At 49.5% G+C, this 27,931-nt stretch overlaps 1 protein-coding gene across 1 annotated transcript in view; it reads left to right on the top strand.

Moving 5' to 3' along the window:
* Nucleotides 1–27,516, top strand: part of CATSPERD (cation channel sperm associated auxiliary subunit delta) — a gene marked incomplete at both ends in the record, with an annotated part of 46,019 nt that extends 18,503 nt beyond the window's left edge. The window contains 14 exons of the mRNA XM_081092721.1: nt 997–1,147; nt 2,582–2,677; nt 5,466–5,548; nt 6,834–7,010; nt 12,388–12,501; nt 13,645–13,734; nt 14,449–14,507; nt 17,416–17,494; nt 18,796–18,848; nt 22,148–22,222; nt 23,055–23,183; nt 24,660–24,837; nt 26,185–26,342; nt 27,279–27,516. Coding sequence (XP_080948847.1) covers nt 997–1,147; nt 2,582–2,677; nt 5,466–5,548; nt 6,834–7,010; nt 12,388–12,501; nt 13,645–13,734; nt 14,449–14,507; nt 17,416–17,494; nt 18,796–18,848; nt 22,148–22,222; nt 23,055–23,183; nt 24,660–24,837; nt 26,185–26,342; nt 27,279–27,516 — 1,680 coding nt within the window. The remainder of the gene's footprint in view (nt 1–996; nt 1,148–2,581; nt 2,678–5,465; nt 5,549–6,833; nt 7,011–12,387; nt 12,502–13,644; nt 13,735–14,448; nt 14,508–17,415; nt 17,495–18,795; nt 18,849–22,147; nt 22,223–23,054; nt 23,184–24,659; nt 24,838–26,184; nt 26,343–27,278) is intronic.
* Nucleotides 27,517–27,931: the final 415 nt, after the last annotated feature.

The raw sequence follows: 27,931 nt of genomic DNA, 5'->3' as shown, positions 1-27,931 counted from the left end.
TCCAACACCTGGTACAGCACTGTCATGAAGTCTTTCTGGATGGAATAGGGTGTGAAGGGAAAAGGGAAATGGATGCCACCGATTTCCTGGTTTTTATCAGCCATGATCCTGAGGTACTTTTGTTGCCTGGGTAGCCTTCTAATGCCTCTATGAGAGGCTTGGAGATTTCTTCTCAAAGACCTGTGCCCTGGGATCAAAGATGTTGCCTGTATTCACTTCTGCAGCAGTCTTCCCTCACTTCTGCACAGGGTGGTATTTGCATGACAAATGCCGCTTTATCCTGTTGGGAGACACCAAAGGACGTCCTTTCTCATGTAGGTTCTCCTCGTCCTAAGCTTTGTTACCACGAGACACCGTGACCACTCTCTTCCCAGGCAAGACAGCTTCGCTTCAGGCCAGGCGGCTGTGGTATCAGAGATAAGGTCGCTGAGCTTAAAAGCGCGGCTCCACTCTGTCCCCCGAGGAGCGTGCAGCGCTGCCACGCCCGCGCCACTGCGTGCTCACTGGGGGACTTGGGCGTGGTCTCCCATGCCAAACAATTCAGACCAGACGCCGCCGGAGCCGGCCCTTAGAGGGTCGCAGGGTGCGAGTGGCTTGATGAAGGAAGCTGTTAGGAAAAGAATCTGGGGTGTGCACACAGGGGGGTTGGAGGAGGAACGGAATTTGAATAATTCAGGAGCAAGGGTGAGCAGGGACTGAGGGAGTGCAGGCACTTCAGTCTTGCACTGTGGACACTTCCGATGAACAGTTCTTTGTTGTGAGAATCTGTCCTGTGCATTGCGGGGTGTTGAGCCCCCATTCACTATGTCAGGAGCACCCCCAGTGTGACAACCACAGACATCCCCCGGCGTGCCAGGTGCCCTCCGGGGGCAGAACCATCCCCTGCTGAGAGCTGCTGGGACAGCTAAGCCAGCTTGAAGGAAGTTTGAGTAATGAAGCAGGAGGACCTACCCCTGCTGCCATTCTGCAATCACTGACCTGGGATGTCTTCCTCAGGCCAAGTTTGAGTACTCAGACCACCCTCTGAACAGCAGTTTTGGGCTGCCCTTTGACTACAATGGCACCCTTGACGTCCTCATCGTCCCTGGCCAGAAAGGCATTCTGATCTTCTGGTCCGAGAAGAGCCTGCTTGTTTCCCGAAATTCAGGTGAGTGGCTGGCTCAGGGCTGCCACTCAGGGTCGCTCTCCAGCTGCCATTATTTTCTCTCCCCTGACTTGAGTGGAACCCATGCTCACTTTGCCGCCTGTTATGCAAAGTGCTGAGGTCTCAGAACACGTCAAGGTATGGTTCTTGGATTCTCAAAGAAATTACCCAGAGGTCAGGCTGTGGAAGCGATGGGCTTATTGGGTCTTACATGTGGCCCAGTGAACGCCACACCACCTGCCACCGGTGGAGTTGAACTGCCAAGTCCCATCCGGCCCGCAGATGAGCTACTACCTATTGTTTCCAGCCACCCAGACTTTCCCAAACAAGGTTTTTTGTTTTTGTTTTTTTTAAAATATATTTTATTGATTTTTTACAGAGAGGAAGGGAGAGAGATAGAGAGTTAGAAACATCGACGAGAGAGAAACATCGATCAGCTGCCTCCTGCACATCTCCTACTGGGGATGTGCCCGCAACCCAGGTTCATGCCCTTGACCGGAATCGAACCTGGGACCCTTCAGTCCGCAGGCCGACGCTCTATCCACTGAGCCAAACCGGTTTCGGCCCAACACAAGGTTTTATAAAGAACAGAAAACAGAGGAAACCAGGGCCTGCAGGGGAAGGGGTATGTTTCTCAGCATTAGCTGTGTGAACTCAAAACTGCTAGCTGTTTTCTTGACTGAGGGGCTGGCCAGGCTTCCAAGGTCTCATGGGAAGGGGCCCATGTTCCCCTTTACCACATACCTCCTAACTGCATTTCGCTCTCCCCCACCCCCTGCCTTGTGGGACCTTCAGGGACACACAGGCAGCAGGTTCTGAAAGTCACCAGATGCCGAGGGCAGAGGTCCATGCCTTCAGTCCAGGAACTGCAGACGTTGTTTGGGGGCTGAGGTTAGGGATTCTAGGAGATGTGTCAGGACCACTCACTTGAGCTTCCCTTGGGTGAGAAAGGAATCTGGCACAGCACTTATAGGTGGCCTGGTGAGGGACCCTGGAAGTGCCCAGGCCCTGGAGCCCCAGCCCGCCAGCTGGCACAGCCAAGGAGCAAAAGGCAGCCCTCCCTGAAGAGGTGCTGTCAGGAACCTCTGGGCACAGGTGTGGTTGCAAGAGCGCCCACAATCACAGCCAGCTACCCAGCACCAGCCAGGCTACCTGAGGCCCGTGTTCCTCAGCAAGAAAGGGCTCGGGCTGCCCATTTGAGAGCCCATTCCAGGAAGAAAGCGCTCTTTTTCCTAACACCTGTTACCTGAATGAGCGTTCTGTGGGGGTCCAGCTTCCAGGCGGGGAAGCAGTTTCCTGAAACCCACGTCCATTCCGGAGGGTGTTTTACAGCATCGCATCTCAGTATTATATTTTTGTTGAATCTTTATCATTTCACCAGTGGACTCCCCCTTCCAACATGTGCCCAGGTCTCGATTCTGCCCTGTTGTTTCATAGGTCAGCTCGTCTTCCCTGTCCAGGTGCAAGAAGGACCTGGTACCTTGTATTCCTCCGTTTTGGATGCCGGAATCACCATCCACAGTGTGGCTGCGAGTGCGTGCCCAACCTGCGGGTAGCTTTCTAGCTGAACTGTCCCTTTAGGGCCTTGGTCATGTTTTAATTGGGCTGTTTGCCGTTTTATGGTTGAGTTGCAAGTGTTTTTTATATATTCTTGATGCAAGTTCCTTATTAAAAATAGGCTCTGCAAATATTTTCTCCCAGTCAATGGCTTGTCTTCCCACTCCTATAAAAAAAATATTAAGTACACATCATTTTCCATGTCTAGAATCTTCAATATGTTCTAAAGAATAATATTCAAATTTGCAAAAATGACATTCAGGTCTGTATGTCTTGTATCTTATCTGACTGCCCACCACTGCCCTAAGGGATTCCTTTTGTCCACCTAACCCATGGTTCCCACCCTGGGGACACTGGGCAGTGCATGGAGATGGTTGTCATGACTCGGCAGGGGGTATGCCTGGTATCTTCTGGATAGAGGCCAGGGCTGCTACCCAACATCACACAATGCACAGGACACCCCCACCACAGACAACAATGGAGCTTAGGTCGAGAAACCCTCTGGTCCTTCCCCTGCAAACACACCTCACTTTTCTACATCAGAAGCTTTTTTCAAGGCTCAGCTTAAGACTTGCTTCTTCTGAAAACTCCCTCGGTTGTTTTATTGTTACTGTTGTTGTTAATCCTCACCCAAGGATATATTTTCCACTGATTTTTTTAAAATATATTTTACTGATTTTTTACAGAGAGGAAGGGAGAGGGATAGAGAGTTAGAAACAACAATGAGAGAGAAACATCAATTTAGCTGCCTCCTGCACACTCCCCACTGGGGATGTGCCCACAACCAAGGTACATGTCCTTGACCGGAATCGAACCTGGGACCCTTCAGTCCGCAGGCCGACGCTCTATCCGCTGAACCAAACCAGTCAGGGCTCCATTGATTTTTGAAGTGAGTGAAAGGGAGGGAAGGAGAGAGGGAGAGAAACATGGATGTGAGAGAGACACATCAACTGGCTGCCTCCTGCATTTGCCCTGATCAGGGCCAGGGATCAAACCTGCAACCCAGGTACATGCCCTTGACTGAGAATCAAACCTGTAACCCTTCGGGGGGGGGGGGGCAGCTCTCTAACCACTTAGCAACACCGGCCAGGGCTCCTTGGTTGCTTTTTCCCCCCCAATTAGCAATAATCAGATAGACTTCATTGGCTACAATACTGCCATGGGCAAAGCTCCTTGGTTGCTTTAAAAAAAAAAAAAAAGGATAAAAATGTCCATTGGATCTTCTTACCCCCCTTCATAAAATCTCCTAATGGCGTCCTGTGTTTCCTTGGAACTTTGTACTTGCAAAAGATCAGAAACAGCCTCACTGTCCATGAGCGGAGGGCTGGCTGAGTAACTCAGAGTTCACGCAGGCACCAGAACATCAACCCACCAACTTCATCCGTGTACACAAACGGAGAGGAAAACACGAAGTTACAAAGCAGCTTGGAGGGTTCCAGAGTATGATCCCAGTATATGAAACTATCAGAAAAGATGTTTACTAAAGTGTTAACAGTGGTTACCTATGTCAGGGCTCAGTAACCCTGGCCTGTGGGCTAAATCTGGCCCATAGCTTGTTTTATTGGAACACAGTCATTCATTTACAAGTTGTCCAGATCTACTTTCAGAGTTGAATACTTTTTTTAAAAAACCCTCACCCAAGTATATGTTTATTGATTTTTAAGAGAGAGAGAGAGAGAGAGAGAGAGAGAGAGAGAGAGAGAGAGATGTAAAAGAGAAACATTGATTGGTTGCCTCTCATATGTGTCCCAACCAGGGACCAAACCCACAACCTAGGTATGTACTCTGACCAGAAATCGAACCTGCAACCTTTTGGTGCATGGGACCATGCTTCAATCAACTAAGCCACCAGCCAGGGCAGAGTTAAATACTTTTAATAGACATGACATGATCAGCAGAGCAGGATATATTTGCCATCTGGTTCTTTACAGAAGTTTGTTGCGCCCAGTCTAGATGATGGAATTCTGGGTAATTAAAAAAAACCAGTTTATATTTTAAATTTTTTTAAATATATTTTTATTGATTTTTTTACAGAGAGGAAGGGAGAGAGATAGTTAGAAACATCGATGGGAGAGAAACATCGATCAGCCGCCTCCTGCACATCTCCTTCTGGGGATGTGCCCGCAACCCAGGTACATGCCCCTGACTGGAATCAAACCCGGGACCTTTCAGTCCACAGGTCGACGCTCTATCCACTGAGCCAAACTGGTTTCGGCTATATTTTAAATATTTTTGTCTAGTAAAACAAGCCTTATTTCTTTTTTTTAACTCTTTTTTAAAAAATATATGTTATTGATTTTTTACAGAGAGGAAGGGAGAGAGATAGAGAGTTAGAAACATTGATGAGAGAGAAACATCGATCAGCTGCCTCCTGCACACCTCCTACTGGGGATGTGCCCGCAACCAAGGTACATGCCCTTGACCAGAATCGAACCTGGGACCTTTCAGTCCGCAAGCTGACGCTCTATCCACTGAGCCAAACCAGTTAGGGCTATTTCTTTTTTTTTAAATATACTTTATTGATTTCAGAGAGGAAGGGAGAGGGAGAGAGATAGAAACATCAATGATGAGAGAGAATCATTGATTGGCTGCCTCCTGCACACCGCCCACCAGGGATTGAGTCCACAACCTGGGCATGTGCCCTTGACTGGAATTGAACCTGGGACCCTTTAGTCTGAAGGCAAACACTCTATCCACTGAGCCAAACTGACTAGGGCGAAAGAAGCCTCATTTCAGTGTTCTGTCTTATTTGTTTGTTTTCTAGATGAAAATGGACTGGCAGTTTTAACTCGGGAGGATAATTTGTATTATGGCAGCCTGGGAATCCTGACAAGTTTAATAGTCAAAGTAGGTAAAATCAAAGTTAAGGTTATTCCCAGCTTTGTTCTCAAACTTCCAATACTCGTTTCTGTTGTTTTGTTAATCTTCGCCCGAAGATATTTTTCCATTGATTTTAGAGAGAGTGGAAGAGAGAGGGAAAGACAGAGAGAAACATTGGTGTGAGAGATACCAATTGGTTGCCTACTGCATGAGCCAGACCAGGGCCGGGAGCAGCCTGCAACCAAGGTATGTGCCCTTGACCAGAATCAAAACCGGGACCCTTTGGTCCAAAAGCCACTGCTCTGCCCTCTCCGCCAAACCAGCTAGGGCTCCAATACTCTTACTGGGGGCTAGAAATTGCTCTAGTTATTAAAATAGTAACAATATTTTAATAGCAAAAGTAATAACAATAATTTTAATTAATACCAAATTAGTAACATTAACTTAATAATTTTAGTAGTAATAGTAATTTTTATAGTTATTAAAATAATAGCAATGACTGCTAAAACTTACTGAGTACTTAGAATATGGCAGGTGCTGGTCTAACCATCTTCTGACTATTAACCTCATTTAACCTTGACCATCATCTTAAGAAGTAGACTCTTAAATTGTTCCCATTGGACAGATGGTCAAACTGAGGCACAGAGAAGTAAAGTCATTTATCCAAGGTTACAGAGGTATCAAGTGTTGATGCTGGAATATCTCACAGTATCTTGTACATTATGCTTATCTAATTTTATTTTATCCTCACAACAACCCTGCGAAGGTGTCAATATCATTCAACTTTTACAGGGAGAAACTGAAGCAAGTCCCTCTCTCTGCTAAGGTCACGTAACTTCGCAACTGAACCAGAAAAGTCCCCCAGCTGTACCAACTGCTACTTCAGTGTTTTTCCTGTTACATCTACAGCCACCATATTTCTTGAAAGTTCCTGACAGTGGAAGTAGGACAGGATCACTGGTGTGGGGCATTAGCACCAGAACTGTCTCTGTGAAGCCTTAACCCTGACATTCTGATGACCAGCGTTTTCTGGGGAGAGATCCTGTGGCTTTTCCAACTCTCCAAGCAGGTCCATGACCTATTAAGAAATCCCATGGGTAGCCTCTCTGATGGGAAACATAATTTCCATTATTGATTTAAACACAAGGGATGAGTAAAACTTGAGTAGGTGTCTCAACAAAGCGTACCGATAACTTCGCTGTTTGTTTGTTTGGTCTACCTTCTTTAAACCCAAATCTTAAGACAAAATTTAAATCCCAAAAAAAGAATTAGAATGAACTGATTTCAGAATCACTTTTTTTTTTCCCCCCAGTTTCCACACCAAAACATCTGGTCCCCACAGGCAGCCCTGATGTTCATTGACCTGGGGATACTTGAAATCCTGACTCCACTTCCTGACTCGAAGTTTCCAGCTTTTGATTTCCAGAAGTGCTCCGTGAATATCCAGGCAGTTCTCATGGACCCTCAACTCCATATTGACCTCTGCAAAGTATGTGATCATAACTGTTTAGCTCCATATTCAAGACACTTTAAAAACAAACAAAGCCCTAGCCGGTTGGGCTCACTGGAGAGAGCATCGGCCTGGGGACTGAGGGGTCCCAGGTTCGATTCCGGTAAAGGGCATGTACCTTGGTTGTAGGCACAGACCCAGTAGGGGGTATGCAGGAGGCAGCTGATCGATGCTTCTCTCTCATCGATGTTTCTAACTCTCTATTCCTCTCCCTTCCTCTCTGTAAAAAATCAATAAAATATATTTTTAAAAAAAAAAAAAACCACACAAATCCCAGAGACCCAGAGTTGGGCATCTGTGGCTGGCAACCACATGTAGAGCTCCAAGTAGGGTTGGCGGCCTGATAAAACCTGGGGTGCCCAGTTAGATTTGAACTTCACATGAACAACTGGATTTGACAATCAGCCACCACTGCCCCAAAGGCTGACACCCACATCTTGTAGGTCCATTCTTTCCAATAGAAACGTATTTCACTTTTAGTAGATGCTCTTTGTAACAAGGAAGTCAACAAACACTCAAATTGCTCAGAAGAGGGGAAAGTAAGAGATTTGGTTATCAGGACCACAAGCAGTTAAATGAACAGTCTTGACTCCACAAAAACTTACCTGGAGCCCCCAGGGAGGGAGATGCATGTGGGCTCAGGCGATTCGTGAGCCATCCTCCGTCAAGCAGACTAATTAAAGAGAGGAAAATCATAGAAATAGAGAAATACGAGCATATCAAGTTTGACTCATTATTCTGCAAGTAATGGAAAATCCAAACAAATGGGCTTAAACCAGAAAGGCAACTGTTGACTCTGGAACCAAAACATCCGAAGGGGGAAGCCTCCAGGTGAGGCTTGATCTGGTGTCTGAAATCATGCCACCAGGAGCCGGCTTCTCTCCACCTCTCCACTCTGCCTGCCGGGGTGTTTCATGCTTTCTCATATCATGGCAGCAAGCTGGCAGCTGACCCTGAAGACCTGGCATCCTCATGCTGTACCCCAGGCAAGAAAGGGGGTCTCTAGCCCTAGTTGGTTTGGCTCAGTGGATAGAGTGTTGGCCTGCGGACTGAAGAGTCCCAGGTTCGATTCCGGTCAAGTGTACACGCCTGGGTTGCAGGCTCCATCCCCAAGAGGAGGAGCATGCAGGAAGCAGTGGATCCATGATTCTCTCTCATCATTGATGTTCCGATCTCTCTCTCCCTCTCTCTCTTCCTCTCTGAAATCAATAAAAATATATATTAAATAAAGAAAGAAAGAAATAGCGGCTCATCAGAGCCTTGGAGAAGCCAAGAGAAAGCCCAGCATGTCTCCCACATCTCATTGGCTCATAGAGGATGACATGCCCATTCATGGACCAATCACAAGGCTAGGCTGAGCCAATCAGAATCCACACCTAGAGACAGTGGTGCAGTCAGTTCACCCACCAGGCCACATATCCAAGGATGTGCAAGATGGTGATTTGCCAAAGGAAACTCAGGATAGTCCCAAAGGAAACTGGGGATACACTCAGGAAGGGGGAGCAGCTGCTGGACAGAAAGAGTAAAATGTCTTCTTTAGGCCCAGAATCCATCTCCGCAGTCCCTAGAAATCACATGGTCAGAAATACGGAAAGTTTTTTCTAACTTTATTTTTAAAGTTTTTTTCCAGTTTTAATGAAATATTTTTAAATTTTTTATTTATTGATTTTAGAGAGAAGGAGAGAGAGAGAGAGAGAGAGAGAGAGAGAGAGAGAGAGAGAGAGAGAGATTTGTTGTTCCACTTATTCATATAGTGTATTCATTGATTGATTTTTGTATGTGCCCAGATCGGGGATTGCACCCACAACCCTGGCATGTGGGGACAATGCTCTTACCAACAGAGCTACCCAGCCAGGATCAATGAGATATTATTGACATACTATAGAACATTATATTAGTTTCGAGTCTACAACATAATGATTTGATATATGTTTATGTTGTAAAATGCTCACCACAATAAACCTAGTTAACATTCATCACCACACATAGTTATAAATTTCTTTTATTTGTATTGATTTCAGTGAGGAAGGGAGAGGGGGAATCATTAATAGGTTGTTTCCTGCACACCCCACACTGGGGATCCAGCCCATAACATGGGCATGTGCCCTGACCAGGAATCAAACCACGACCTCTTGATTCATAGGTAGATGCTCAACCACTGAGCCATGTCAGCCGGGCCAAATTTCTTCTCTTGTGATAAGAATTTTTAAGATCTATTCTTAGCAACTTTCAAATATGCAATAACTATTGTTACCTATAGTCTCTGTGCTGTATATTACATCCCTAGTATCTTATAATTGGAAGGTTGTACCCCATCACCCATTTTGCCCACCCTCCAGCCCCTGCCTCTGGCAGCCACCAATCTGATCTCTGGTTCTATGAGTTTGGCATTTTTAGATTCCACACTAAGTAAGGTCATATAGCATTTGTCTTTCGCTTACTTAGTTCACTCCACATAATACCCTCAAGGTCTTTCCTCCTTGTCACAAACGGCAGGATTTCCATTTTAAGGCTGGATAACATTTCATTGTGGATATGGATATAGATACACACTGCGTCTTCTCTGTCTCTTTACTCACTGATGAACACACATTGCTTTCATGCCTTGGCTATTGGGAATATGCTGTAATGAAGATGGGGGTGCATATATCCATTCAATATAGGGATTTCATTTCCTTCAGCTAAATACCTAGAAGTGGAATTTCCAGGTCAGATGATAGCTCGATGTTTAATTTTTTGAGGACTTTTCATACTATTTTTTAAAATATATTTTTATTGATTTCAGAGAGGAAGGGAAAGGAAAGAGAGAGAAGCATCAATGATGAGAGAAGATCATTGATTGGCTGCCTCCTGCATGCACCCCTACTGGGGATCGAGCCCGTAAGCTGGGCAGGTGCCCTTGACTAGAATCAAACCTGAGACCCTTCAGTCTGCAGGCTGATGCTCTAGCCACTGAGCTAAACCAGCTAGGGCTCTATACTTTTTTTTTTTTAATAATTAAAAATCTTTATTATTCATATTATTACAGTTGTTTCTCTTTTTTCCCCCCATAGCTCCCCTCCACACGGTTCCCACCCCGCCCTCTGCCCTCACCTCCCCACCGCCCCCCCCGCACTGTCCTCATCCATAGGTGTACGATTTTTGTCCAGTCTCTTCCCACATCCCCCCCACCCCTTTCCCCCTCAAGAATAGTCATTCTATGCCCCTGATTCTATTATAATCACCAGTTTATTCTGTTCATCAGATTATTTATTCACTTGGTTTTTAGATTCACTTGTTGATAGATATGTATTTGTTGTTCATAATTTGTATCTTTACCTTTTTCTTCTTCTTCCTCTTCTTAAAGGATACCTTTCAGCATTTCATATAATACTGGTTTGGTGGTGATGAACTTCTTTAGCTTTTCCTTATCTGTGAAGCTCTTTATCTGACCTTCAATTCTGAATGATAGCTTTGCTGGATAAAGTAATCTTGGTTGTAGGTTCTTGGTATTCATCACTTTGAATATTTCTTGCCACTCCCTTCTGGCCTTCGAAGTTTCTGTTGAGAAATCAGCTGACAGTCGTTTGGGTACTCCCTTGTAGGTAATTGACTGTCTTTCTCTTGCTGCTTTTAAGATTCTCTCTTTGTCTTTTGCTCTTGGCATTTTAATTATGATGTGTCTTGGTGTGGTCCTCTTTGGATTCCTTTTGTTTGGGGTTCTCTGCGCTTCCTGGACTTGTAAGTCTATTTCTTTCACCAGGTATGGGAAGTTTTCTGTCATTATTTCTTCTAATAGGTTTTCAATATCTTGCCCTCTCTCTTCTTCTGGCACCCTATAATTCGGATGTTGTTACGCTTGAAGCTGTCCCAGAGGCTCCTTACAATATCTTCGTATTTTTGGATTCTTTTTTCGTTTTGCTTTTCCGGTTGGGTGTTTTTTGCTTCTTCGTATTTCAAATCTTTGGCTTGATTCTTGCGATCCTCTAGTCTGCTGTTGGGAGTCTGTATAATATTCTTTATTTCAGTCAGTGTATGCTTAATTTCTAGTTCGCCCTTTTTCATACCCTCAATGGTCTCACTAGATTTCTTGAGGATCTCACTACATTTATCGGCGGTCTCACCCATCTTTTTGAGGGTCTTACTAAATTTGTCGGAAGTTTCTAGAAAGTTCTTGAAAAACCTTAAAAGTGTGGTTTTGAACTCTATATCCAATAGTTTGCTTTTCTCTATTTCTGTCATTTGTGTCCTGTTTCTTTGTCTCCGCATTTTGGCTGCTTCCCTGTGTTGATAGAGTGGCTTTCTGTGCTAGATGTCCTATAGGGCCCAGTGGCTCAGCCTCCCCAATTACTTGAGGAGGACACTCTTGGTGCACCCCCTTGTGGGCTTTGTGCACAGTCTTGTTGTAGTTAAGCCTTGATTGTTGTAGGTATCACTGGGAGGAATTGACCTCCAGGCCAATTGGCTGTGAGAATCAGTTGTGTCTGCAGTGGGTGAACTTCTGTGCTAGGTAATTTGCAGATTGCAAAGGGCCAGGCCTTTCATATGCAAAAGCCTCCGTGCCTGGCTTGCGGCTTGGGTGGGGCGGGGTCCCAGGGGATCAACAGGGCAGAGCAAGCAGCTATGGCTACCCTCAGAGGCCCCACTTCTCAGTGTCCCGGCAAACGCTGCAAGCACCTCTGAGAGAAAGCTGCCCTTGAGTTCCCACCGATGCCAGACAGTCCAGTTTCTCCCGTATAAGTTGGAGTCCCCAGAGACTCGCCCGGAACTGGAGCTCAGAGCTTGAGACTCCCTTCCGATTGAAAAAGACAACCGTGTCCTCAGCCGCCAGCCCTCTCTGCATGCTCCTCTGTACCTCTGTACTTCCACACCACACCTCCTCTGAGCCTCGATATGCTTCCCTCTCTCCTTCTAGTTGTAGAATTTCCACTCAGCCAGCCTTCCTGTGGTCCTGGATGATGTCCATTCAGTCTTTTAGTTGTATTCTTGAAGTGGTTGTGCGCGGCAGCAATCTCCGGTGTTTACCTATGCCGCCATCTTGGTTTCCTCTGTATACTATTTTTTATTGTGGCTGCACCAATTTACATTCCCAAGGAAATGCCATCTGTGAGCCTGTCTTGTTCAGCATCCTCATCCCATCTTTCAATGCTCTAAAATCCACTGAATTCGCCCAGGCAGTGAGGCTCAGTTGGCTGGAGCGTTGTCCTATACACCAGAAGGTTGAGGGTTCAATTTGCGGCCCAGGCTGCTGCACCCACAAGACTAGAGAAGGTCCCATCCCTCGGGGTGACTGTTGACCCCTCACCTACTTGCCCTTTTCTTTGGGGAGAACAAGACTTGATTTAATTAATTAATTTTTTTTTTCATTTCTAACTAGGTAGAAGTACTGCAAGGAACATTTGACAATAAAATGTATACCATTGATATGAACAGCAAATTGGAATTGACCGCCGAGATGATACCCCGGCCAGGCACATCCCCTGTCCCGTTCGTAAGGACATCTCCTTATCTATTGGACAAGTGTTTCTTTTTTTCCCTTAGATATGTTTTTATTGATTTTAGAGAGGGGAGAAGGGAGAGAGAGAAACATTGATCGGTTGCCTCCTGCACAACCCCCCCCCCACACACACACACACACACTGGGGACTGAACCCACAATCTAGGGCATGTGCCCTGACCAGAATGGAGCCGGCGACCTCTCGATGCATGGGACGATGCTCAGTGTCCTGAGCCACATCAGCCCGGCTGGACAAGTGTTTCCGACCCATGATGTTACCAGCGTCCTTGACCTCACGCCCTGGACCCATTGTTCCCAGACTCCCATGGAGAGAACTCACGCACGAAACCCATAGAATCTGTCTTTTTTCTCCTCAACTAGCCTCTACGTGTCTGGGCAGACGGAGCCGTGTGCCAGGGCTCCTTTCACCATATCTCCGCGCCCCATTCTCTACCCTTCAGCTGCCCATGTGCTTTCTACAAGTTCCTTCTCTCCTTTTTTTTTTTAAAATATATTTTTATTGATTTCAGAGAGGAAAGGAGAGGGAGAGAGAGATAGAAACGTCAATGATGAGAGAGAATCACTGACTGGCTGCCTCCTGCACGCCCCCTACTGGGGATCGAGCCCGCAACCCAGGCATGTGCCCTTTGCTGGAATCGAACCTGGGACCCTTCAGTCCCCAGGCCGACGCTCTATCCACTGAGCCAAATCAGCTGGGGCAGTTCCTTCTCTTCTTAGCAGAGCCTTGACTCATAGCCTTCCCTCATGCAGCAGGAGTGCTTGAGAATCATGGGTGTCCTGGGCCTGGAGCACAAGTGTTCAAGCCTGGAAATTGGGGGGTAGCTTAGTGTAAGAATATGGGGATTCCAGCCTGCCAGGACCAGGGCCAGTGAGGGAACGCCAGGCTGGCCTGGCTCTCAGCCAGAGGCCTCTCATCTGGGCCTCCCTCTGCAGATCAGGCCCCCCGCTGCTCCTTGCGCGAGGGCCAGGCCTGGACCCTGCAGCAGCTGCTCAGCAGCTCGAGGCTTAGAGGCCACAGGTAGGGGCTGTAGATGAGGTGGGGGACACATTTGGGAATAGGACTGGCAGCTGCATTTGCTGGTGTCACCCCTGATGCCTCTTCTGTCCCCACCCCAGGCCATGGTGAGCAATCCCCACTCTTTGGGGCTTCATGTCTACAACTCCGAAGATGGCTACACCTATGATGGGAACACCAAGCACAGGCTGGTGAGCCGCGCCCACACCCCACACCAGGATCAATGATGTGAAGGGCACGGCTTTGACCACCCTGGCCGAGACCAGTGCCCGTGGTCATTTCTGGGCCCGACCCTCCTTCCTCCTCTCCATCCTTACGTGCACCTGCCTTAGGTGCTGCAGCATTTGGAGGAAACATTCCCAGCTCATCCCCAACTCAGGCAGGCAGCATTCAGCTAAGCAAGTGACACCATTAAGGTGACACAGGGGAGAGGCACAGAGGACATGGCCGGGAAGCTAACCCAGCCCCAGGAAGGCAGGAGGTCCCTACTAGCTGTTACCTGAGGTGTTAGAAGGCGGGAGCCACGGGGATGGGAAGGACTTGGATATATTGGTTGGGGTGGTGGTGGTGGGGATCTGTAGGTCTGAGCCAGGCCTCATGCCTAGGATCCCCAACTGGACTCTTTGAACCAGTTCTTGTCACTTCCCGGAGAAATGAGAAGGGGAACGAAGTTACACCTCACACTGTGTCCAGGGCAAAGGCAACAGGGAACGAAAGAGCTTGGGGTGGCCATTTCCATGAGCTTCCAGAAGCCTTTCATGGGAGTAGAATTAGAACCCAGAGAGACCTGGACGGCCTCCAGGCTCCTCCTCCCAGCGCCCTCGCCCCCTTCTTCCCAAACCCCGATCTGGGAACTGACCCAGGCTGTCCCACTGTGGCACTGGGTTTTCTCTCTCATCCCACAGAACATTTCCCTGAAGCAGCAGCACCACTGGGGCAGGGCTGACTCCAACTTCACCTCCAGGTATGTCATTACTCAGACTGTGGCGGCGGCCCCAGGGTGTCTGTGGGGTTCTCTTAGCAGGAGCCAGAAAAGCAAAACCAAGTTTGAGATGCCCCCTTTCATGGAGGATGGTAAGGCAAGAATGGTTAAAATAGGGAGGATAGCCCAGCTGGTGTGGTGCAGCGATTGAGCATCGACCTAAGAACCAGGAGGTCAGGTTTGATTCCCGTCAGGGCACGTGCCTGGGTTGTGGGCTCAATCCCCAGTGGGGGGCGTGTAGGAGGCAGCTAATCAATGATTCTCTGTCATTGATGTTTCTATCTCTTTCTCCCTCTCCCTTCCTCTCTGAAATAAAAATATATATTTTTAAAATAGGGGGGATAAATGATGATGGAAGAAGACTGGACTGGGGGTGGTGAACAGACAATACAATATATAGAGGATGTATTATAGAATTATATACCTGAAACCTATATAATTGTATTAACCAATGTCACCCCAATACATTCAATTTTAAAAAAAAGAATGAGGGGCCCAGCCATATGTGGCTCGGTGGTTGAGCATCGACCTATGAACCAGAGGGTCACGGTTCGATTCCCCATCAGGCCAAATGCCCGGGTTGCGGGCTCCATCCCCAGTGTGAGGCATGCAGGAGGCAGCAGATCAATGATTCTCTCCCATCATTGATGTTTCTATCTCTCTCCTCCCTTCCTCTCTGAAATCAATTCAAATATATTTTTAAAAAATAAAATATTTTTTAAAGAATGATGAAAACACTACAAATGGCAGTTCCACAAAAATTAAACATAGAATTACCACATGATCCAGCAACCCCACTTTTTGGTACATACCCAAAGGAGTCGAAAGCAGGGTTCCAAACAGATACCTGCACCCCCACATTCACAGCAGCATTATTCAGAAAGGCCAAAAGGTGGGAGCAACCTAAATATCCATTAACAGGTGAGTAGATACACAGAATGTGGTTCCTTTACATAAGAGAAGCTTATTCAGCCTCAAAGAGGAAGGACATTCTGACACCTGCTACCATGTGGATGGACCTTGACCTGCTCAGTGAGACAGGCCAGACACTACAGGACAAACATGTATGAGTCCACGGGTAGGGTGTCACTAGAGTAATATACTTCAACATCAAGTATGTTTTAGTTCTATCTATAGATCTCTGTAACACTATATTATATAATTGAAATTTGCCAAGAGAGTATAATTAAATGTTTTTGTGAAATCATAATATGCAAGGTAATGGATGTGTTAACTTTTACAGTGTGTACATGTGTCAGTCAGTCATCACATTCTACATTCTACACTTTAAATATCTCCCATTATATTTGTTAATTACACCTCAAAAGAACTGAAAAAAATAGAAGTATAAAGTAAAAAATAGAACTTTGTGTGCTCTAATATAGGATTATGTTTCTCTTGTGCTTGTGGAAAATTCATTGAAAAGCCACCTTATAATTTAAGTATTTAACCATAAATACAGTTCTCCCAGTAATATGTTCAGCTCACACCCTCAGACCTTAATCCAACAGAACTAGAACACAACAACAACAAAAAGCAACAACAATACCAAAATCTCCTTTACTTGGAATTAAGAAGCACCCTTGCCGAAACCGGTTTGGCTGAGTGGATAGAGCGTCGGCCTGCGGACTGAAAGGTCCCAGGTTCGATTCCGGTCAAGGGCATGTACCTGGGTTGCGGGCACATCCCCAGTGGGAGATGTGCGGGAGGCAGCTGATGGATGTTTCTCTCTCATCGATGTTTCTAACTTTCTATCTCTCTCTCTTCCTCTCTGTGAAAAATCAATAAAATATATTAAAAAAAAAAAAAAGAAGCACCCTTACAAATAATCCCTGAATCAAAGAACTCATGAAATACAGCTAAAATATACTCAGAGGAAAGTTTATACGTCAAGCACTTTTGTCGTTAGGAAAAGGTACGAATAAAGATAAATGAACTAAATATTTAACTTAAGGAACCAGGGGAGCAAAAAAAGGAAATTATGGGAAGGGAATTAATAATTATACGATCAAGCCTGCAACTGAGGTATGTGCCCTTGACCAGAATCGAGCCAGCAACCCTTCAGCCCATAGGCTGACCATCTAACTACCGAGAAAAAAACCAGTGGGGCCAGATGTTCTTTTCAACAAGTTATCTATATATATCAAAGTCTCAGTGACCGGTCGACAGGTTGACCAGTCACTATGACATGCACTGACCACCAGGGGCAGTCTCAACACAGGAGCTTCCCCCTGGTGGTCAGTGTACTCCCGCAGCAGGAGCGCTGCTCAGCTGACCGGGATGAACAGGGCAGGGATGAGTGGGAGTGGCACCTCCCTGGCCCCCTGCCACTTCGTGCACTTCTACATCCCTCGCGGGATGCCAGCTTCAGCCTGATCCCCGCAGGCCAAGCCGAGGGACCTCCCGGTGCACGAATCCATGCACCGGGCCTCTAGCTTAAAAATAAATGTTGAATCGTGCACGTGCGATACATATGAAGCTCTCGCTGGCACCAATAACACACGTGTGTTTTGATCTGTCATTGTCAATCATGAATTTGGTTGACACTTCTATTAGAGAAATGGTGAATAGTGATATTAAAATATTTCTTCTAATTAATTTCCTTTCAATGTGCACGTGTCCTTGTGCTGGGCCACTAGTTATATAAAAGTGAACAAAACTGATTCAAGAAGAGGTAGAAACTCAAGGGAAGGTGGGGTCACCATATGTAAGCAGAGGTCCTCAGTCAATTTTCTGGTGTGTCAGAATGGATGGACAGATGGACGGACGAACAGATGGATGATAGATGATAGATAGATAGATAGATAGATAAGCAAATAGATGGACAGGTCGGCAATTCTTTCTACTGCAACACCAGTGTGCAATTACCAACACTCCTTTTGCCTTACAGCATAAAGAAACCCACATTCTCCACCATCACTGTGGATATAGCCAACAAGGAAATTTCGTGCGTGGACCTCAAGCCACTGGTATGTCCCAAACCTTTGCTACCCCATATCCTTTGTCATCAGCGTTACGAATAATGGCAGCAGGCCTCGATTGACTTCTCCCTGAGGGGCTGGCCACGCCCACATTCAGGATGTGGAAAGGCCGGTGATGCTCTCCCCTTGCTGGGTCACTGCCCCTCCTCAGTTATCCTCCAGGGCTGCCACTCGTGACTGACCACCCTCGGAGCAGGCGTGTGAATCCTGGTCCTTGTTGGTCATGTACCGTCAGCCCCTGGTGACTCAGGTAGCGGCTCCTAAGAGAAAAAACTGTGGCTCTGGATTGGTCAGTTTGCAGTGGACGACTGTGTTCTCGGGTGAATACTTGCCGTCTTTATGCATTAGCCAGCCCTGGGAGGGGCGGTCCTGTCAGCAAGGCCCCAGGAGCCAGAGCGTCAGGATGGCAAAAGGAAGGAAATACAGTGACCACCGCGGGTGAGGGCACCAAGAAGATGGACCGGAGGCACAGGACACCCTCCTGGGCCCAGTGCATAGAGCGTCGGCCTGCGGACTGAAGGGTCCCGGGTTCGATTCCAGGCAAGGACACATGCCTTGGTTGCAGACTCAGTCCCCAGAAGGGGGCGTGCAGGAGGCAGCTGGTCAATGATTCTCCCTCATCATTGATGTTTCTCTCTCTCTCTCTCCCTTCCTCTCTGAAATCAATAGAAATATATATTTTAAAAAGATGTTAAAGTTTATATTGTCTATTTACCACAATTTTTGAAAAATTGATACAAATCTCGCATGCTGTTTTATGGTTAAGCCCATGTTTGTCTTAAAATAAAGGTCCCTTTTCAAATAATAGTCTCCCTGTCCTGTGGATTTAGATTCCCTAGTAGATCACTGAGGGTACCTCCACACCCCAGTTTGAGAAGCACATCCCTAAGGCTGTCAGGCTAACCCCATATTGGTCTTTCTCTTTTCTGTTTTTCCTTGTAATCCCTTCCTTCCTCCCCCCTCCCTCCCTTCCTTCCTCTTCCCTCCTTCCCTTCCTTCTTTCCTTCCTTCCCTACTTCCTTTGCACTCTGTATCCCAAACATTGTGCTGAGTTTATACATTGGGTTCTGGTCTCTCCGAAAGTCCTAAGAAGCAGGTCAGCAGTGGGGGGACCTCAGCTGTGCCCCTGTGCTCAGCAGGCTCTTCGGGCCTGAGCTCCATGGGGCCAGTCACAGTCACAGTGAGTTCCCGTGCCAGGTGTCCCCGACTGGTCTTCAGTGTGGCTGGGCTATTCGTGGCCCTCACTGATCCGGTTCTCCCTCCCTCCCTCCCTCCCTCCCTCTCCCCAGACGGCGCTCATTTCCATTGGCTGTGACTTGAAGAAAAAGATCGTTGTTCAGAAGTAAGTGTGTTACTGATACTGGGGTGGTGGGGAGTGGGGTGGGGGATGGGGTGGGATTGGTGGCCGTGGCTCCACAGTGGCTGAAGTGCTCCATCCTGTGTACTCGTGTCTCTGCTCACCGTTTCCACCACAAACAGGCGCCAGTCTGTACTGTCAGGTCAGGTCTGAGCGCTCGCACAGTGGGCCTCCTCCTCCACCGACTCGGCAACATTCACATTTTTTCCCTTGTCCCTAGTCATTTTGCTCATCCTAGGCCAGCGATGGCGAACCTTTTGGGCTCCGCGTGTCAGCATTTTGAAAAACCCTAACTTAACTCTGGTGCCGTGTCACATATAGAAATTTTTTGATATTTGCAACCATAGTAAAACAAAGACTTATATTTTTGAGATTTATTTTATATATTTAAATGCCATTTAACAAAGAAAAATCAACCAAAAAAATGAGTTCGCGTGTCACCTCTGACACGCGTGTCATAGGTTCGCCATCACTGTCCTAGTCCTTCCTTTTAATTCCTTATTTCCTCATTTTAACCAAAATCATGCCAGGTATTTTGTTTTAATTGCTTGAGGAATAATTTGGGAACTTCGCCTCCAGTATCCATCCCTACCCAGGGAATGAGGCCATGAGAATCCAAGAAAAAGACAAAGTCTGGCCTGGCCGGTGTGGCTCAGTGATTGAGCATCAACCTATGAACCAGGGGGTCGTGGTACGATTCCAGGTCAGGGCACATGCCCAGGTTGCAGGCTCCATCCCCAGTGGGGAGTGTGCAGGAGGCAATCAATCAATGGTTCTCTCTCTCCCTCTCCCTTCCTCTCTGAAATCAATAAAAATATACTTCAAAAAAACAACACCAAAGTCTGAAGATTGGCCAAGTTACCAGCCTTTTGCCCTTCAGGCAGGGTCTGGGTAGAGAGGAAGCCCTCATTTGCAGCACTGCCAACGCCCCTGGTGTAAATACTCCCAGGGCACCGATGCCCGGCTGCCCCATGAGCCATCACAGGGCTCCCGATCCTGCACCTTTGCAGTCGGCTCCAGGGCCCATCAGGAGCGGACCTCAATGCTCCCTGCACAAGGCAATCACACACTCAGGTGATGACTCCCCCCCCCCCCCCCGCCACCCCCCTCCGCCCATGGAAACACTTCACTGAAGCAATAAATTACTTATTTAGAACATGTGTGCAGGAAAGGTTCTTAACACAATATTTAAAAACTTTTGCCTTAGAGAGTGGGAAGGTATTTGCCACATTTGTAACCAACAAAGGACTGGTAACCAGAATTTATAAAGAATTCCTACAAATCAATTTAAAAAGGGAGAGAGAAAGCCCTGGCAGGATAGTTCAGCTGGTTAGAGCGTTGTCCCGATATGCCAAGGTTGTGGGTTCGAGCCTGGTCAGGACACATACAAGAAACAACCAATGAACGCATAAATAAGTGGGCAGCAAATCCATGTTTCTTTTTCCTCTCGCTCCCTTCCTCTGCCTAAAAATCAATAAATTAAGAGAGAGAGAGAGAGAGAGAGAGAGAGAGAGAGAGAGAGAGAGAAATGAACAGACCCAAAATGGGCAAAGGCATGTCTAAAAGAGAAAAAAAAGGAGGCTGATAGCATGAGACAGGCTGCTGAGAAGGTCAAGCTCGCTTAACAGGGAAACGAAATGAAAACCTGTGTTGGACACCTCATTCCCCCGCAGGAGGGGCTGGCAGAGCCTAGCCAGTGGCGCGTCCTGGGGCGGCTGGGGACCCCTCGGGCAGCTTCCGGAACTCACAGGAACTGCTGGTGGGCGCGCACACCTCCCGTCCCGCTGCTGTGGAAAGCACATCCATCAGTCAGCCCTTCCACTCGTGCACATTGCACTGGTGTAGGTTCCAGAATGTTCCCTGCAGCCTTCTTCTCCTCCATCCTCACCCGAGGAAATGCTTATTGATTTTACTAAGGGGGGGAGGGGGGAGGAGGGGAGGGGGACAGAAGGGGGAGAGGAGGGGGTACATCGATTGGGGACCAAACCCACAACCCTTCAGTATAAGGGGCAATGCTCCAAACAACGGGCCACACCGGCCAGGGCTGCAGCATTCTTTTTTTTTTAACTATTTTTTTTACAGAGAGAGAGATATGATTGATTTGTTGTTCTACTCACTTGTGCATTCATGGGTCGATTTCTGTATGTGCCCTGATGGGATTGAACCCCAACCTTGGTGTATCTAAGCCCCTGCACTACCGGGCCAGGGCCTAATAGCACCAAGCTGGAAGCATGCCAACTCAAATGTCCATCGACTAGAGCAAGCACGTCAGACTCGCGGCTGGTGGGCACATGCCTCGTCTATTATGCCGGCCGTGAGTTTGACGTGCTTGGACTAGAGGCTGGTAGGTCAGATATGATGTTTTGATACAATGGATTCATGTGTCGATGAAAACAAATGAGGCAGAATTAGCTGGATGGATCGTTCTAAAGACATAAGAGAACACACATAGCATGAGTCTAGTCCAGCCGTGGGCAAACTACGGCCCGCGGGCCGGATCCGGTCCGTTTGAAATGAATAAAACTAAAAAAAAAAAAAAAGACCGTACCCTTTTATGTAATGATGTTTACTTTGAATTTATATTAGTTCACACAAACACTCCATCCATGCTTTTGTTCCGGCCCTCCGGTCCAGTTTAAGAACCCATTGTGGCCCTCGAGTCAAAAAGTTTGCCCACCCTAGGTCTAGTCTTAAGAAGACAAAATCAGGCAAAAATCAACTAAGGATGAATGCCCAGGTGGCATAGTACATAGAAGAACAAGGAAATGATGGTTTCAAATGTCAGAACGCCCAGTGCCATGATTTTGGCCTTAGGGCTCCTTGGAGAAAGGGCTGATTCTAGGCTGGGCAGATAAGATGCAAGGTAAGCCTGGAGTGCCCTGGCCGGTGTGGATCCGTGGTTAGAGCATTGGCCTGTACACCAAAGGGTCTCTGGTTTGATTCCCAGTCAAGGGCACATACCAGGCCTGCAAGTTCAATCCTAGGCCCATGCAGGAGGCAACCAATAAATGCGTCTCTCTCACATCAGTGTTTCTCTCACCCGCCCCCCCCCCCCGCCCCCCTGCTTTCTCCCCGTCTCCCCTGTCCCTCTCCCTCTGTTCCACTCTTTATAAAACTTATGGGAAAATATCCTTGGGTGAGATAAGCCTGGACATCTCGGAGAGCCAGAGGTAAGAAAGGGCTCGAACAGCAAACCATGGGGCATGTACGTCAAAGGGGAGAGTTCATGCTGCTTCAGTTCTGTCTGGGGTCAGCAGCGTCTCGCCCCCTTTTGTTGCTTTCAGAGAAATCTCAGCCTGTTACAAAGGCATCCTCGACCCCGTGGCCCTTCAGGACAATTACAGCTACGTCATCGAGAAGTGAGCCAGCGCTTTTCCTTCACCCCTCCCTCCTGTGACCACCCCCATCTTACAGGCCCTTCCCAGCCTGCGGCCGGCTCCTCTGAGCGAGGAGAGCTGGCCAGACACTGTGGCCAAAGCAGGAGGGGGTGGGAGCCCAGCTGCGCCTCTCAGCCGTGCTCTGGTCCCTCGTGCCACCAAGAGGGCATGGAAGGGGCTCGGGGAGCCCCTCCCCGCTGGTGCAGCCCCCCGCCCCCCCCCCCCCGCCCCGCTGTGAGAAGACATGGCCTTGGATACAAACCAAAAGGCAGTCAGCTGTCCAGGGCCACGGCCAAGGCCAAAACTGGCACGGTTGGGCTTCCTGACCAGTGTGGCTGCAGTCAGGCCTCATGAGGCACAAAGGAATGTGTGCGTCAGGGGTCTTCATGGAAAGAGAAGTGACAGGATGTGTGTGTGAGACAGACAGAGGGACAGAGAGACAGAGAAACAGTGAGAGAGACAAAGACGGAAAGGGAGGGAGGGAAGGAGGGAGGGAAAGAGAAGGCACACGTTTTTTCTATTAAGGCCTTTGAATGCACCTGCCTTGGGGAGGGCACTCTACTGAGCCCAACTGATTTAAATGCTAATTTCATCCCCAAGAAACACTCTCATGGAAACATCAGAATAATGTCTGACCACACATCCAGGTTCTGGGGCACAGCCAAGTGGACCCAAAAAGTTAACCATCGCAGGGGGGATGGCTGCTGCCCCCTCCTCAGACTCCCCTCCCCTGGAAGCAGCTGAGCCTGGGAGGAGGGGGTGGGGTGCACTGGGCAGCCTGGAGGGGCCTCACCCCTGCCCCCTCTCTGCTCAGGGGAGCCTACGACCTCAACTTCCAGGGCCAGAAGGCCACCCAGGACCTGGTGGTGCACTACCCTTACGAGAAGCTGGGCTGTCCCCTCCTCGTCCACTATGACACCCCCTGGAAGCCCGTGGTGGAACTGTAAGCTCCCTGTGAGGCTGGCGGGGGGCGGTCGGCCATGCTCCCTCCTCCCCGCTCTGCCTGGCCCTTCAAGTGCCCCCGTCACTCTTGGATAAAGCTCAGTCTTCCCCTCAGTCCCCTCCACCCCCGGCCTCTCCAGCCCCACTGTCCCCCTGCCAGCTGTGCCCTCTCCCTACCCTGTTCTTGGCCCCCCCAGCTCTCAGCTCAGACAGCCCCTATGTGCCCACCCACCCACCGACTTAGCTCCGGTGGCCATGACAAGATTCCAGGGACGGGGGCAGGGGTCGGAGGAGGCCTTAGACGTCAGACGTGACTGTCTCTCAGTCCTGGGGCCCCAAGGCCAAGAGCAAGGGGTCAACAGGGCTGGTTCCCCGAGGCCCCTGCGCCCCATGGCCTCCTCCTGCCTCCGGGTGGCGGGAGCCAATGAGCCCTGGAGTCTCCTCTCCTCCGGGGTCAGGGCCCCTCCGGACAGTCACCCTGGGGGCTGGGGAGAATTTGGGGGACACACTTTGGTGTCATTCCTGCATCTTTACGGGTGATGGATGGTCCAGTAAGGTCACTTCAGCACAGGCCCTTGGGGGCTGGGACCAGGGCCCCCAGCCCCATGGTGGCCCAGGACTCTCTGCGGCGGTGGAAACGCCCCATAATTCTGGGCCACCCGCTGGGCAGCCAGGAGCTCCACGCGGCCACTGGGCGCTGGGCATGTGGCCTGAGCACCTGGCTTTCCATGTGACTTAGTGGGAACTAATTGAAAGACGCTCATCTGCCTGGCCTGTCTCTGACTGCGCGGCTGTGGCCAGACGGACAGCTCATGCCGAACATTAGCCCCTCACGTCTTGGTTCCGCCTGCCCCACCCCACGCCCAGGTGGAATCCCAGGCAGACACCCAGGACCGAGCCCGGGGCCTAGGGACCAGCCCTGGCTCAGAGCTGCCCCGTGGGGATGTGTGAGCGGGTGGGGGTGGGGCAGGAAAAGGTCCTGTCCGCGGAGGGCAGCTCCACGCCGCCCCGCCAACAACGTGCGTCCGAGCACCGGCGCCCTAGAGCAGCCCCCGTACCGCCCGGGATGGGGCCCTGCTGCGCGCTGGCAGGTGCTCCTCCGGAAAACGCCAGCGGACTGGTGCGAAGGGTGTCGTTCATGGTTTACTTGCTTATTAATGAATCGGGATCTTTTAACAAATGACGTCATTCGGTGGTCGGACATCACACCAGCGTCTCCCAGGCTCTGCTCATGTGTCTCCTCCCCGGAGATGCCGCTGTCCACCCCATGGAAAATCTCAATGCCTGGCCCCTCCCGTGCCCCCCCCACTCTGTCCCACCTGCCTCTGCTGCGTCCACCTGTTGACCATCCAGGAGTGTCCGCGGGGGGCGGGAGCTCCGCTTTGCTCTGTGGCTCGCCCCCCAGAACCGTCTCCCAACCCACGGCGCCCGCTCCCTGCACAACCCCAGCCCCGCCGCCCCTGTGCGTGTGTCCTAGGTGGCAGGGAGAGAAGTTCCAGGAGGTGGTGGAGGCCGAGTACGTCTTGCTGGAGGTGAACGGGCTGTTCACATACACGTACTCCCTGACGGCGCAGACCGCGCTCTGCAGTTCCCAGCCGCAGAACTGGACCACCATCGAGGACTCCTGGGGCGGGCCCTTCGCCTGGGACCGCGAGGTAGCAGTCACTCTTCCAATCGTTTGGGTCCGTCTAGAAGATGCTGTCACAGAATACCACAGCCGGGGGTTGTGGACAGCAACATTTATTCTCTCCATCCTGGGGGCTGGAGGTCAAGGTCGAGGGGGCTGCAGCCCTGTTGTCTGGTGAGAGGCCACCTCCTGGTTCCTAAGTGACTGCCTTCTCCCTGTGTCTCCACGTGGCCGAGGGGTGCGGGAGCTCTCGGGGGTCCTTTCATAGGGGCACAGCTTTAGGATCTAATCACCTCTCAAAGTCCCCATCTCCTCGTACCATCCCCTTAGGGGTTAGGTTTTAACATGTGAATTTGGGAGGGGGATACCAATATTCAGTCTACAGCGGGGGTCAGGGGGGGTGGGGGGGGCACAATGGGAATGTAAGACCTGTGACTCCTTTGGGAATCTCTCCCAAAGGCTTTGGCCAAACATTCAGAGCTGTGGGCATTACTGATCATGTTCTAGACCCATCCAAATGCCCATTTCTAAGGGGCTGATTAAATTTGCCATCTGTTCTGCTCAGCGAGCATTTCTATCATGCGCATTGGTTTGTACACAACTGGCACATAAGGACACGATGTCAGTAAAGGGAAGAAATTGCATTAGTCCTTTTGGGATGCACATGAATAATTTCCATCGACTGAGCCCCTCACCTCCAAAGGCACAGACACAGCGCAATGCAGCAACGCTACCAATAGGTGAGGCTCCCACACCTGGGCCCAGTCCCGCCTGCGGATTATTGGCTCCTTTTTAAAATCCTCACTGGAGGACATGGGGTTTTGTTTCAATGATTTTTTAGAGAGAGAGGGAGAGAGAGAGAAACATTGATGTGAGAAACATCCATTGGTTGCCTCCCCTACATGCCCCGACTGGGGATCAAACCCGCAACCTAGGTCTGCTGGCCTGATTGGGAATCGAACCCGCAACCGTTTGGTGCATGGGACGATGCTCCAACCAACTTAGTCACCCAGCCAGGGCGTGGCTCCTTTTTTACACCCTCTTCTGCCATGTGCATTTGGTCATCTGTTTTGTTGGTGACATTGGTTTTACTTGTGTGGGTTTTTTTTAACGATGTGACATTCACAGAACACAGTGAGGTTTTAGAGCACACACTCATTTGTCTTGTACATTCACCGTGTTGCACAGACGCCGGGAAAGCAGAGGGAGGGGTGAAGCAGCGCCCACAGCCACCTCCACAGGGACCGGGAGCACGGGGCCCACCCAGGGAGCACGGGGCCCTGGCCTGAACCCTGGGTGGCTGGTGAGCAAGTGGGGCTGACTGTGGTGCTAGCATGGCTTTCCCCAGCTCCCATACCCCTGTTCTCCTCCCCAGAACTATGTGAGCTGCCACAACCCCAACAATGACAGTCCCTTGCAATGGCCTAACGTCCCATATCAGATCTTGGGAGGCCCAACAGAAAACAAGATCATTTTCGACCAAAGGAATGGAATCTATATCTTTATCATTCATATCGTGGATCCGTACTATAGGTGAGTAGGGCAGGGTGGGGGGAACCACCCTACGCCCGGGGCCTCTGGGAACGGCTGGGCACATCACACGTATGGGAGACCCGTTCTCCCAGCGGGGGCCACAGGTACCCTCTCATGCCATGTCTGGTGATGTGAAGGAGCCAACTCAGAAATGTTCAGGATTCTGCAAGCCAGTTGACTTGAAATTGGCCACGGTGGGAGTATTTACACCAGGGGAATCAGTGCACAGTATCAACCAGAACTCTCCCACCCGAGAGCTGGCTGTTGAATACTTACCACCCAGAGGACTGAGAACCTCCTAAGTCATGTCTGATGTGCTTATCTGGATCATCAGTGCCTCCCACTGAGAAGGGAATCATGGGGGCCCATTCTCTCCCTCCATCATCTATCCCTTTAAGACAGGTACAAACTCCACCTCCCAAAGCATGTGGAGACCCTGCCTTCCCTAGAGGCCCCACATCCTGGACCAGAGGAACTAGCTCTGAGGTGGCACTGGGCAAAAGGCACACGGGTGGGGACATCCAGAGGAGAGGGGGCTACCTGTGAGATGTGTCACCTCCTCCTCCTTCACCTGCCTCCAGTAGCGGCCTCAGCGAGTTCTCCCATCCCCTGGCCCCCCTCCTGGGGCGCCCTGCCTGCCCATCCTGCTGGCCGCCAGCCTCATGGATGTCTGTGGCTGTCGTCCTGCCCCTCTCCACTTGCACACTGTGATGGAACCTGGGTATAGAGCAGGGGACTCCAGGGGTCCTGGGGGGGGAGGGGCGGGCATGACTGCTGCCAAAATACACAAGAGGAAGGCAGACTCAGGATGGATAGAGTTGAGTGGATATATATGGGACCTGCTGTCCTGGTAGCAGTCCAGGGCCCTCATCTTGGTGTTAATGTTTTCTGGGTAAAGGCAATGCCCCATGGTCTCTCCCCACCCACCCCTTGCAGCTACTGTCACCTGACGACCACCTTCAGCATCTACGTGTACGGGGCCTTCCCGCTGAGCAACATCAGGCCTGAGATCACCATTTTCCTGATCATGACAACCATCCTGCTGTCTGTGTGGCTGGCCTACGTGGTCCCCAAATGGCTGCCCATGGAGCAGGGCCACAGGTTCAAAAGGTCCTGGGACAGTCTGTGCGACAGGTGCAGAAAGTCTTGTGCCTGTTTCCAGTCTAGGCGCTGAGGTGCACTGGAGGCTCCGAGTTGTCATAATAAATTGCATGCAAAACAAGCAGATGGCCTGAGTATCAGTCATGGGTGGTGGTTTCCTGACACCTACTCGCACAGCTCTTCTGCCTTCCTCAATATGCTGGTGTCGGGGTCCCTCTCAATGGCAGCACCTCCATCGGCTGTAATAGTCAGGAGGGGGCGGCCCAAACACTAATCAAGAGGAGCGGGTGACGCAGACCAGCAGGCACACATGGGGTGACAGGCGGCCTCAGCAGAGGGTGAGACAGTGACATGTGCTGTTAGAGAAGGTTAAGACCCAGAAAAAAGCAGTGGAGTCCATAGAAGACTGATGGATGAAATTCCATCTTTGTTTATAAACCTTAACACATGTACAAACAAACATATAAAGGCATGTTTTATATAAACAC

The sequence above is a fragment of the Myotis nattereri genome, assembly GCF_964212035.1.
Source record: "Myotis nattereri genome assembly, chromosome: 5".
NCBI classification, from domain to species: Eukaryota; Metazoa; Chordata; class Mammalia; order Chiroptera; family Vespertilionidae; genus Myotis; species Myotis nattereri.
Note: the sequence above shows the minus strand (reverse complement) of the source record. Positions and strands in the feature narration are given on the sequence as shown.